The sequence below is a fragment of the Onychomys torridus genome, chromosome 22, assembly GCF_903995425.1.
Source record: "Onychomys torridus chromosome 22, mOncTor1.1, whole genome shotgun sequence".
NCBI classification, from domain to species: Eukaryota; Metazoa; Chordata; class Mammalia; order Rodentia; family Cricetidae; genus Onychomys; species Onychomys torridus.
In genome coordinates this window covers 29,316,824-29,330,340 of record NC_050464.1, presented here as the reverse complement: position 1 = coordinate 29,330,340, position 13,517 = coordinate 29,316,824, and the positions used below count along the sequence as shown (strand labels likewise).

General features: G+C 45.1%; 1 protein-coding gene across 24 annotated transcripts in view; it reads right to left on the bottom strand.

Moving 5' to 3' along the window:
- Window positions 1-13,517, bottom strand: part of Clip1 (CAP-Gly domain containing linker protein 1) — a 117,803-nt gene that overhangs the window by 33,756 nt on the left and 70,530 nt on the right. For all 24 annotated transcript variants that reach the window (XM_036172417.1, XM_036172439.1, XM_036172431.1 and 21 more), the window contains 4 exons: window positions 10,984-11,149; window positions 10,680-10,895; window positions 4,527-4,643; window positions 2,091-2,197 (listed from right to left, as the gene is read on the bottom strand). In XM_036172417.1, the coding sequence (XP_036028310.1) occupies window positions 2,091-2,197; window positions 4,527-4,643; window positions 10,680-10,895; window positions 10,984-11,149 (606 nt within the window). The remainder of the gene's footprint in view (window positions 1-2,090; window positions 2,198-4,526; window positions 4,644-10,679; window positions 10,896-10,983; window positions 11,150-13,517) is intronic.

The following is a 13,517-nucleotide window of genomic DNA, read 5'->3' as shown; positions in this document are numbered from 1 at the left end:
TGGGGTTATAGATATGTACCACCATGCTCAGCTTTGTATGTAGATGCTTGGGATTTCAACTCAGGTCATCATTTTTGCCCAGCAAGCACTTGATAAATGGAGCTATCTCCCAGCCCCTAAATTATTGTTGTTATCTTTCTTTTCTTTTTTGAGACAGAGACTCATTATGTAGCCCTGGCTGTCCTGAAACTTATTATGTTAACCAGCCTGGCCTCCAACTCACAGAGATCTGTCTGCCTCTACCTCCAAATGCTAGAATTAAAGGTGTGAGCCCCCATGCCTGATCCTAAATTGTTATTTTTCAACAAATGCATTCATTCATTCATTCATTCATTCATTCATTCATTTATTTTGGTCTCAGTGATCAGTCTCCTATTTGTTCTATTTGTCTCTGGCAGGCTAAAGAAACACCACTCTCCTGGTGACTAATCACAGCTGTACATCTGTGAGCCTGGAGGATGGGGTTGTTGGCAACTCCTAAGAGATGAAGGGAATTGATCAAGACATCCGCTGAGTAGCTCAGATCAAACCATTCCGAGGAGAATTTATTTCATTCATTTATTTCGAGACAGGGTCTCATTGTCTAGCTCTGGCTGGCCTGGAACTCACTCTGTAGATGAGGCCGGCCTCACAGTCAGAGATCCACCTTTACCCACTACCCATCTCAGCAGCCTGCTTCCTGGAAGAACTTAAAGGCCTCTCAGGGGAGGCGATGCACATGCTAATTCCCTCGAGTTTTCAGGCTTTTTTTAGAGACAATCTCCGCATCTTGAGTTGACCTGCTCTCAACCTTGTTGCCATCCTCCTGCTTCAGAACCCCAAGTGTGGGAATTACAGATGGGAGCTCCCATACCTAGTGGTGGATCCAAGACTGAGGTCGATGGTACAGTAACAGAAGTTTGGAACTGACACCTTTAATTTTGCTTGAATATCATCAATTTACTAGAATTATAAATGATGTAAAGCCCGGAGGGCAGGAACCACATAGTCCTTCTGCACTTCCTTCTTGGCCTAATTGTTCCCGATGTGAAGGACACATGGACTCACCAGACTGACTGGCTCTGGATCTCTAGGTTCCCAGTGGACATGGTGCAGTTATCAACCCAAAGATCAAAGGAAATCCACACACTAACTAACCATCACTTACAGTGCCATATAAACACCAATCTCTGGCAAATGTAAACAACCAAGCTGGAAAGGCAAGGGCTTAGGTGGTGTCACTGCAGTTAACACAGTCAGCTTGAAGTTAGGCAGTAGGCTGATGGGAAAATCCCAAGAGAAAGTTTTCCAAATTACTATCTATATCAGAAGACTTGATTACTTTATAATCAAGGGATTGGGGATAGACAGACATTGAAAATCTTGAAAATGATATGCTGGGTATTTTAATTTTATTTTCTTCCTTCCTTCCTTTCTTTTTTTTTTAGACAGGGTCTCATTCTATAGCCCAGGCTGACCTGCAATTTACCATGTAGGACAGGCTGACCTTTAATTCGCAACGACCATTCTGTCTTAAACTCTCAAGTACTTGGGATTATAGACATGTACCACCATGTCTGACTCCTTTTCTATTATTAAAGAAAAAAGATTTGAGAGATTTATTTTTACTATTTAGTTATTTTTGAGACAGGGCTTCTCCATGTAACAGCCGTACACCAACTGTGTAGCCCAGGCTGGCCTTGAACTCACAGAGATTCACCTGCCTCAGTCTCCCAAGTGCTGGGATTAAAGGTGTGCACCATCATGCCCAACATTTGAAGGATTTAATAATAAAAAGACCTCATAGTTCTACGTGTTGTGACCACCTATTATGTGAACACACAAATTTAACTTTGAAACATCGCCATCTGTGGGTTTGTATAGCTTTACAAGGTCATACTCAAACCCCATGTTTCTTCCTTCACAACCAGCCCAGCTCCCTCTGATCTTCAGCTTAGCTGTGTTCTAACAGTGGTCACTGAATCTGCTGGTGGAAAATGACTGTGGGGAACAGATAGGCAACTACTTTACAAACCTTCAAACACTTTAAAAATGGTGATGCTTTCCTTTTTAAAACTTAAAATAATTCCCCTCAAAGGAGATAAACTTACATTTCTTTCTTGAATTCTTCCATTTTTTGAGCCTCTTCATTGAGAAGTTCTTTCGATTTGTTCAGCTCTTCCGCATTTTTCAAGTTGTTTTCTTTCAGTGTGTCCAACTTAAAGACAAAGATAAAAAAAAAATTGATGAAATCATTTTTCAGTGACATGGCTGGATAAATGAGTCACAAAAACACGTATTTAGAAATAGATGAAATTAGTCATATGTAATAAGCGGCAGGGAGAGTCATCTGGAGAAGAGGTTACAAATGACAAGTCCTTCACTTCCTGCACACCTGGCCAAAAGGTCCAACTAAAGTGCTAGTGCATATTACAACAGAAGCTACCCTTAGTCTTGCGTGCTTCTAGCTGTCTGTTTCTTAGTTTCTTGTACAGTCCTCAGTACGTGCCACTGAAGTTGCCATTCCAAAAAATCCATCTTTAAGATGCAAAAACTAGCCAGGCGGTGGTGGCGCACGCCTTTAATCCCAGCACTCGGGAGGCAGAGGCAGGCGGATCTCTGTGAGTTCGAGGCCAGCCTGGGCTACAGAGCTAGTCCAGGACAGGCTCCAAAGCTACACAGAGGAACCCTGTCTGGGGGGGGGGGGGGGGGGGAGGAGAAGAAGAAAAGAAAAAAAAGTAAGAACTAGATTGTCAAACAGTGACATTATCAAGGATCAATCTGTAATGAAACAAAAACTTCTTTCCTCTCCCTCACTAAATACAGGAGACACTTCCCAATCAATGTCAGTTCTAAACTTATGCAATTCTCCTTACAAAACTTATTTGAATCAACCATTTGTCAACTGGGGGAAAGATTGTTATCCATCTGCAATTTCTTGAGGAGGAAGCAGCCATGCAGTGAGACTGAAGGGCGTGCACCCCCCCCACACACACACACACACACGAGGAGGAAGCAGCCATGCAGTGAGACTGAAGGACAGACACACACACACACACACACACACACACACACACACACGCACGCACGCACGCACGCACGCACGCACGCACGCTCCATCCCACCACTGTCCAGCACTGTCTTAGTGCCTGCCTGCCCTCTAGTGGAAAGGCCAGGCATTTCATGAGCTGGAGGTAACTGATGGGAAGCTAGGGAGGGTGGCTGGAGATCCAGGAACAGAGTATCTACCAAGATGAGCTTGTTCTATCCATTCACCACACAAGGTGTGACAGGGCCAGGCCAGCCATCTGGGCTTTATCTCTTCTAGACAGAGGAGGAAGCTGACCCTTTGTTATGTCACATGCCATCAACCAGAATTCTAGAAAGTACCAGGCTAATGTGAACATCACCACCTTCCTCTCGATGATCTTTAACACCCTGGATTCATGAACGAAGGAAATAAAGCACTGTAATGGGCCCACGTTGTGGTCTGGCAATAACAGACACAACACTGCCTGACCCCATCCTCTAGGAAAATCTTTTTCAGGCTTCTAATTTCAATTGTCATCTGTGTGCACTCCCTGTAAACTTTTATCTACCCTAATTACCTCAAAATGTCTATTTGGGAAGGCCATGATCTTTAGCCTTGCCTGAGGAGGCCTGGTCCTCGGGTAGCTATTCCGCCTGGCGGTCTCCTCCTCTGAGCAGCTCTCTGAATGTCACCCGCCTGGGGAAAGCACCAGGAGCTACAGAGAGCTGCACATCCCACTTCAGTGGAGCGACTGGCTCTTCAGATAGCAGCTTTTGAGAAAGGAGTTTCAGGAGCCGAGAAGATGGGAACAGAGCATCAGAGAAAGGTCCAAAGGGGAAATGCTACTTGTAGATAGAACAGAAATAACCTGATGTCACAAAGTTGTCTAGCTCTAGAAATGACTCAAGATAACACAAGAGGATGTAAACACTGAACTAGGCCAAGAAAAAGCCTGTATCGGGGCCGAGGAAGTGGAATTTGGTGGCTCCAAATTAGGAGAAAGTTGAGGGGGGGAAATGTGTAGGATAAAAAGGAAGGATATGAAGAATTAGTGTCATCACGGGGTTGGGGATTTAGCTCAGTGGTAGAACGCTTGCCTAGCAAGCTCAAGGCCCTGGGTTCGGTCCTCAGCTCCAGGAAGAAGAAAAAAAAAGGAAGTGTTATCACTAAGTAGTTATCTAAGAACACCATAATATTAGACCTTCCTTTTCACTTTGGGGGTTGTTCATTGGTTTAGACAGAACCTCATATAGCCCAGGCTACCCTTGAATTCCTAATCCTGCCTTACCTCCCAATCACCATACCTGGTGTCACCTAGTGTAAAGGGCAGTGCTATTAGTAAGTAACGAAGTAATTTATTTCAACAGTATCATGGCACAGTGTACACAGATCTCTAACATAGATCAAATGTTTTATGTCCACACTTCAAAAGGACGCACTCTGAGGTAAGTGACCAACATCCTATGAAGTTGGCAGGCTGTTCTATGAACAGATGAACACAATTAAGCCTGGTTACCTCACGCTGCAGTTTTGCGTTGGTTTGCTTGGTGTCCTCCAGGAAGGCCAGTGTTTCCGTCTTCTCTTTGGTCATCTGTTCCATGATCTGCATGGCGTCTTCTGCACTCTGAGCAGCCTAAGCACAGGGAGACAGAGTCAGGACCCGGAAAAGGCACTCTCTCCTGGCACAGTCGGGGCATTCAGGAGGCACTGGCTGCTCTCAGAGTCTGTGTGGTAAGCAGCACACAGAGGATGAGAGTCAACAACCCTCAGGCACACAAACCGAGACAGGAAGTGTATACTGTGGGGGAGAACAGGGTCGTGGACCCTTCCCAGAGCATCTGTCATGAAGTCAACTCTGAAACCATCTCCATGTCCTCACATCCCTCTCAACCTACATCCAGCTTCCTCTGACCAGCATGGGTTCACATCTTGACTTACATTTGACAGACTGTTGGTGATAATGAAGCATAACAATCCTATATAACTGAATGGCTCTTAAATTTATTGGTGTAAGTGTAGAATATTTTTCTGGCTATTTCAATTTGGGGCTTCTGAAATCAATTTAAGCTAAGAATTTTTCATATAATAATATAAATTATTTGGGCATTATTTAAGGATGAAATGTTCCATGAGAAGCACTGAATGGGAAAATCTATGAGAAATGGAGTAATGGATATAACTGTATCTGTGAATAAAAAAGATGTATATAGGAATACAAATCTTAGCTACTAAATGTCAAAAACAATCATAAAACTATTTGAAGACATCTGATTACAATTTCCTTTGGTGGGTTTAATGATGTTCATGAGAATTTTGTATTATTGCCATGCTCTACCCTCAGCCACAGAGATTTCAGTGGGAGCTCCCACCTCCAAATGGACAGATACAATGATGGGAATACCAGCCAAATAGCAGGCTCGATTTCAGTAGTACACATTCTAAGACTGCTCTGAAATCTCAAGAAACGGTTAACTTTTACAGTTAACAAAGCTTCTCCTCAAGTTAAAGGGAAAAAATGACTTTTTTTATTCACAGTTTTCAGGTCTTTCTGAAATGAGGGGAGACTACTACAATCAGACATTCAGTAATGAATCAACCGTCCCAGTTGTAACGAAAACCTGGACACACACACACAGTTGGCTTACTCAGGTAGATTTCCCTCGGCTGCACGCAAGAGAAATCTCCTAAGCCACTAGTGTTAGTGCAGTTAGTGAGGAGTCTGGGTGCTCAACAGGTGAACCTCTCACTTTACCGTGAATGAATGGAGGGTCTCAAGCTCTCTAATCTTAAGGGTAAGCTTGTTCTTGTCTTTTCTCAAAGCACGGTTTTCACTTTGGGACTCTAGGAGGCTGGCTGAAATGTGGTTGTTGCTCTGGGCCAGCTGGCTAATCTCCTTCTGGAGGATGAAGTAGCTCTCCTCCAGCTGCTCCTTCTCCTTCAGGACCTCTTCAGCCCTCCGCATCATTTCCCCTTTCTCGGCCAGGAGGTTCTTGTTGTCCTGAAGCACCTCGTCTCTCTCGGTCACGGCCACCTCATGGTTCAGCCGGAGGTCATCCAGGATCTTGGTGAGGCAGCTGTGGAGCTCCTGTAATTCCACCTTGGACTTGGAAAGGGCAGCAAAGTCACTTTTGAGGGTCTCAATGTTGGCAGCAAGCTGGGCTGTTTCTGCACTCAGGAGCTCTTTTTCCTTGATGATCTCTACCACCTTTTGCTCCGAGTCGGTTCTCTCTTGGACAAGTGTGAAATTCTCAGTCTGCAGCTGCTCCGTGCACGCCCTCAAGCCCTGGATCTCCTCCTCCAAGAGCACGATTCTCCCATGAAGCTTGTTGCTATCAAATAAAGAGGCCTCGTTCTCCTTTGCCCTGGCCTCCTCCTCCAGGATTAACGTCTGCTGGATTTCACGGACCTTCTCGTTTAACTTCTGACACTCTTCTCGCAGGCTCAAGCCATCCCTCAGCAAGACGTCCTTCTCAGAGCAGCAAGCCTTCAGCTCGGCGGTCAAGTTCTCCTTGGCCTGCATCACGCTGGTGTGCTCTTTTTCAAGACTCTTTTTGGCATCCTGAGCCTCCTTCAGCATCGAGGAGAGGTCGCTCTTGCTGCTCGCCAGCTCCTGGTTTTCCTTCTTTCTTTCCTGAAGCTCTTTCTTCAGAGTGTCAATGTTACTGAGCAGCCTCATCTTCTCCTGCACGGCTATTCGTCTGTTGGAAGCCTCTTGGTCACACTTCCTTTTAAGATCTCCTATGGTCTTGATAGAATTGTCCCTCTCGGCAAGTAACTCTCCATGTTGCATCTCTAGTGCTGATTTTTCTTTCAAGAGGTTATCCTGCTGCTTTTTAAGCCTGGCGATCTTCTGGCAAGCCACCTCCTTCTCAGAAGTCAAGTACGAGACCTTCTCATTTAGACTCATCTCCAGCTGTGTGGCCTCTTCGGAGTGCCTATTGAGCTTTTCAGTGATGGTTCGATTTTCACTTAGCAGTTCCTCTTTCTCCACCAGGAGCTTCCTCTCAGAGGCTGCCAAGCTCTCCTTCTCATGGAGCAGCTGGATACACTCCGAGTCCGTGATGGCCCGGCAGGTCTTCACCTCTTCCAGGAGTTTGGTGAGGCTTGCGTTGGTGGTCTGGAGCTGCCTCGCGTCCAGCTCTGCCTTCCTCAGCGCTTTGTTGGCACAGTCCAGCTGCGTGCGCAGGGTCTCTGCCTCCGTGCTGAGCAGCTGTTTGATCTGGAGGGTGGCCTCCAGGCTGGCGCTCAGCTTTTCATGGCCCTGGCGCAGCGCGTCCTTCTCAAACTGCAGGTCTCGGTTGTTCTGGAGAAGGCTCTCCCGCTCCGCCTTCAGGGTGAGGCAGGTGTTGTCGAGGCTCATCTGCTTCTCTGCAGCTGACTTCTTCTCAGTCGTGAGCTCCTCAATCTCCTGGACCAAGGACTTCTGGTCCTTGACAAGCTCCTCGTAGGAGCTCTGGAGTTTCTGAATGACGTCATCTTTGTCTTTGGACAAGAACATGTTCTCGGCAGTGAGCTTCTTGAGCTGCCCCTCCAGGTGCTCCTTCTCCGCCCGGGCCTTCTCCGACATGGCCATCAGCTTATCCTTGCAGAAGCGGAGCTCCTCAATGAGCACCTGCATGCTCACCTTGGAGGCTTCCAGGGCGTCCTTCTCGCTGTGCACCTTCAGGAGCTCCTCCTGCATCACACTGACCTCCTTCAGCAGTCTCTCTCTCTCCGCCACCAGAGACTCTCTGTCCCGATGCTCCTGCTGATACCGCATTTCGGCAGCTTGCTTTCCTTCGGAGGCTTTCTCCTTCTCTAAATGGAGGGCTTCGTTTACTGCCCACAGCTTCTGTTGGTCTTCCTGAAGCAGAGTTAGCTTGGTCTCCACTTCTACAAGCTTGGATAAAAGCGAACCTTTCTCTAACTGCAAAGCATTTGCCTCCTGCCCAAGGAGCTGCTTCTCTGATTTCAGACCCCTCAGCTCTTCTGACATTACTTCAATCTCTTTTTTGGCTGAGGTTAACAAATAAGTTAGCGACTACAGGAACAAAAGATGGAAAGAATGGAACACAATGAAATCCAGCAGACAAACGCAAGCCCAAATAACCTAATGCAGCCTAAGCCAGGCAAGTTTAGAATTCTCTATGGTGAGCTTCATAGAAACGATCTGAATAACAAAGGGATAAAAACTAGAAAAGCATGGGATAAAACGACAATACAAAGCAAAATTAACTGCAAAGTGCCTACTGGCTTTTTCTCTTTGAAATGATGTGTGACATCATTTCTGTTTGGTTTTCACACTAGGGATAAGACTTTCCTAAAGTTCTGTCCAATTATTTCTACGTCAGAAAAGAGGCATAGAAGAATTTTCAGAAGTATAATTCAGAGCCGGGCAGTGGTGGCCTATACCTTTAATCCCAGCACTCGGGAGGCAGAGGTAGGCGGATCTCTGTGAGTTCGAGGCCACCCTGGGCTACAGAGTGTTTTCCAGGAAAGGCACAAAGCTACACAGAGAAACCCTGTCTTGGAAAAGCAAATAAATAAATAAATAAATAAGCAAACAAACGAATAAATAAAAAGTATATGTCTGGGGCAAAAGCAAGTAAAGTGGGTATATTTTAATTAAAATGAGAGGTAGCAAGGGAAACAGTATTTTAGCCCTTCCTTAGTAGGAAGGGGAGGCAACAGGCTAAAAGTGTCAGTCCCAGTATCATATACATGTTACTCAAATGCAGATTAATTTCTAGGCTTTGCTGGCTACAACGAAAATGTTTTTTAAATGTACTATTTATAAGATAAATTACCCAGAATCCTCTGTGATGACATAAATGTTAACATTATTCATGCTCCTGTACATGATAGGCATGTGACCAGTGAGCTCTTGAAATGCACTGAATGCACTGAGAGAGCTGGATTTTCTGCTATACAAATTTAACTTTACACAGCCTCATCTAGCTGGTGGCTACTGGAAGAGACACCAGAGTTTTGGGTGACGCAAAAAGCTTACTGACTGCATACATAAACTTCCTTGGGGTGACACACTTGGGTCTCATCAGACTCTCCAGAGTTTGTAACTCATTGAAATCCAATATCCAGATAACAAAGGGTTGTTTTTTTGTTTTGTTGTGTGTTTGTTTTTTGTTTTGTTTTGTTTTGTTTTGTTTTCTGAGACAGGGTTTCTTTGTGTAGTTTTGGTGCTTGTCCAAGATCTTGCTATGTATACCAGGCTGGCCTCGAACTCACAGAGATCTGCCTGGCTCTGCCTCCCAAGTGCTGAGATTAAAGGCGTGCACCACCACTGCCTGGCCCAAAAGGCTTTTATAAAAAACCACCAAAGTGAGTGTAGCTTCACACAAGTCACTAGAATGCTGTGGTGTAGTCTACAAGACTGAAGGCTTTTGAGACACAGGAGACATTAAACGTGGGACTCACCGCCACCATTAAGTGGTGTATCAAGCTGGGGTGTTTGTAAGGAAAGAGGGTACAGGAGGAAGCTCTGACAGCGTGCAGACAAGAGAACTGCACCCACTACCCTTGACATGCACTTGACATGGTTCTCTTATTAACAGAAGGTACTGTGAGCTTTATACTGCTATTCTGTTTCAGTCCTGGGATTTGATACTCCGGCAGGGTGGGTTGGTACTCTACAACTTACAACTAAGCCACATCCCTACCCCTAACAAGAGGTTTTTAATAGTTTCAAGTTCGCTTTCCTAATTTCTTTCTAGTAAACTCATACATAAACATTTCTCTGATGCATTGAAAATAAACATTTAAGGGGCTGGAGAGATGGCTCAGAGGTTAAGAGCACTGACTGCTCTTCCAGAGGTCCTGAGTTCAATTCCCAGCAACTACATGATGGCTCACAACCATGAGATCTGGCGCCCTCTTCTGGCCTGCAGGGACACATGCAGGCAGAACACTGTATACATAATAAATGAATAAAATCTTTAAAAAATTAAGACAAAAATAATGTTTGAGCAATAAAAAAGTTAAATAGTAGTATAAAGGGTAAACTTTAAGAAGTTACCAAAGTCAAAAAACATATTGGGGCGCAGATACAATCTTGACACCATAAATTGAAATTCAGTATACCAAATTCTAACTATTTCCAACAAATAAGATATTCTCTTGATTTACTTGAATCCAGCTTCCTTGTCAGTGAGTTCCCACAACTTTCCTGGGGACATTCAAAGCCCTCTCCAGAGTTCTAACTCTTCCTATAAGACGCTGCTTGCCAGCTGCGCTCCTCCAGTTACAACACAATGCCCACTTGCTTCCCTGGCCCTCTGCCTCCTGCTTTTCCGACATTTGTCTCTCTGAACCCTAGTGAAAGGTGGAGCAGGCTCAGCCAAGATCAGAGGAAGCTGCTTCCCCAAACAGTGTCTATGCAAGCAAGCAGACAGAGGCCAGGCAACAGTGAGCGGTTGTGACCGCTGGGGACAAGCAGCACAGGGGTGGTGATGGCTACAAAGTACAGTTAGGGGAAGACTGATAGCCATCACCACCCCTTACGAGGAAGAACAGCTGGTACGAAACACTTAAAGCCACCAAAGATGTAGCTCACCACTCTGCCGTGCACACAGAGTTTAACAGGCCGCACACACATGCCCCAAGCTCTCTCGCAGCCTCCGTGGAACTTGGCTAAGACATAACACAATCGCACCATTTCTGCTCCAGAACATACTTTGGCTTTGTTGGCCTGTGTTTTCAGTTCCTCCACGTCCTGCATCAGATCTCTGTTGGCCTCCTGAGCAGCCTTCAGTCTCTCCTCTCTGTCCACCAGCATCTTCTGAAGGTTCTGCAGGACTTCTTCGTGCTGTGCTTTTTCCTCCGAACTGGCTTTTTCATACTTGGCTCTCAGGTCCTGACACTGGGTGTGGCTTGTTTCCACCTTCTTCTCCTGAAGAACCCAACGGGAGGGGTAAGGCATCTGGCTACCGGGCGACTACCCACCCGCTTTACCAGCGGTCCCCCTCACTTCTCCTTACCAGTTCCGACAACTTTTGCTCCAGTTCTTTCTTTTCCTCTTCATGCTTCTGCGCTGCTTCCTTCTGGCTCTGTTCAGCTTTAAGAGTTACTTCCCCGATACTTTTCTGCAGAAAACTTGCGTTTTCATTCGCCTTTGTAAGCTTTAGCTGTAGTTCTTCCACAGATCTAGAACAAGTTTCCACGTAAGTTGTCAGAGAGTTCTTAATAGGTGTGCACACACTACCTGTGCATGAATGTGCATACGTGCATGTGTGTGGTCACTGTGTGTGTGGAGTCAAGTGTGAGTCCAGACATGCACGGCACGTGGAGGGCAGACGACAACCCTACGTTCCAGTCCACACCTTCCACCGTGTTTGAAGTAGGGTTTCTTCTCCGCTGTTTCATGCTGGGAGACCCCGTCCCACCCCCTCACCGTAGGCTCTTGGGATTACCTAGATTCTGGGGATTAGAACTCTCATCCTCCTGCAATGAACACTATCTACTGAGCCATCTGGACAACTAGATTTTTCATGTTTTAAAATGAAGAGTTATGTTAGAAATATACTATAATGCCAGGCGGTGGTGGCGCACGTCTTTAGTCCCAGCACTCAGGAGGCAGAGCAAAGCAGATCTCTGTGAGTTCGAGGCCAGCCTGGTCTACAGAGTGAGATCCAGGACAGGAACCAAAACCACACAGAGAAACCCTGTCTCAGAAAAAAAAAGGAAAGAAAGAAAAAGAAAAACAAATATACTATAAAAAAAAAAATACCAGATTGCAAAGTTTTTGAGTAATTATACCTAAAGTCAAGAAAAATTTAAAATTGACTTGTCTGAAGAATTTTAACAACTGTGATTGTTATAAATACATTTAGAGTAATAACTACTATAACTGCAAGAATTTATTACTCTATATTAATAAATCAATAAAGAAATAGGAGTTGAGATAAATGTATTGGGTCAGGTGTGGTGGTAGATGCCTTTCATCCCAGGACTTGGGAGACAGAAGCAGGAAGTTGAAGGTCAGTGTAGTCTATATATTAAGTTCCAGGACAGCCAGGGTTATACAGAGACCTGTCTCAAACCAGATAAATTAGCTAACAACCATCCGTAACTCCAGTTTGTGGGAACCTGACGCCCTCCTTCTAGCCTCTGCAGGCACTGCATGAACATGGTATAGGCAAAAGACACATACACATAAAATAAGGATAAACACATCAGGGATGTGGAGAGATGGCTCAGGTTAAGAGCACTGACTGCTCTTCCAGAGGACCCGAGTTCAATTCCCAGCAACCACATGGTGGCTCACAACCACCTGTACTGAGATCTGGTGCCATCTTCTGGTGCCAGGGACACATGCAGACAGAACATTGTATACAAAATAAATAAATAAATCTTTTTAAAAAAAAAAAAAGAAAGATAAACACATCTCAAAAAAAATTTTTTTTTTCAAGACAAGGTTTCTCTGTGTAGCTTTGGAGCCTGTCCTGAAACTCACTCTGTAACCCAGGCTGGCCTTGAACTCACAGAGATCCGCCTGCCTCTGCCTCCCAAGTGCTGGGATTAAAGGCATGCGTCACTGTCACCTGGCTATTAAAGGTTTTTTTAATCTAAAAATTTTTAAGAAAAATATTAAAGGAAATGAGATTAAAATTTTCAGCAGACTAGGTTACCAAAAGTCATTTAAGTGCCTCTTGAAAAAAGAAAATACGGTAATTACCATATTCTTGCTTAAGGAGAACCAGCTACGTTCTAGGGAGATAGTAAGGTCTTTGTTTTGTAAGCATGCGGGCCTGAGTTCAATCCCCAGAACCCATGTTAAAAAAAAAAAAAAAACAGGTGTGGTGGCGGCACATGCTTACAGTCTCAGCACTAGGGAGTCGGAGACAGGCCAATCCCTGGGGCTCTCTGGCCAGTTAGTGTAGCCTACTTCATGAGTTCCAAGCCACCGAGAGACCCTGTCTTTAAAAGGGGTTGATGGTGCTTGAGCAATGACTTTGGAAGCTGTCCTGCACTTGTACACACACACACACACACACACACAGAGAGAGAGAGAGAGAGAGAGAGAGAGAGAGAGAGAGAGAGAGAGAGAGAGAGAGAGAGGGAGCCTGACTCATGTAGCTTCTCACAGATCTAGTAAAAGTATGGGACATTAGCCCAGAATCAAGAGAACCAAGCAGCAGGGGAGGGAAGCACATGAGACGGTACCGCCTGGATATACTAAACACCTTCATGGGTGGCCCCTTCTGGAGGCCTGCAAACCTGTGCAACTGCCTGAGGACCTCAGCTGCTCCTGAAGTGGCCAGCCAAAGGCCAGGTCACCAAGCACCCAGTGACCTTGAACTGTGCTGTGTGGGTGAAAGGCTAGTGATGTAATTTTAAAAGCATTAATACCTTACAAAGTAAAATTCTAATAGTTCTAAAATGTTCCCTAAAACCTTTTGCCTTGTTAATTAAGTATTTGATTTCTATATGATTACTATGAAAAGAAAAAAAAAAAAGCCACCAAGAACCTCAGAATAAGCTGGGTATGTTAGCACACATTTTGAACCCAACA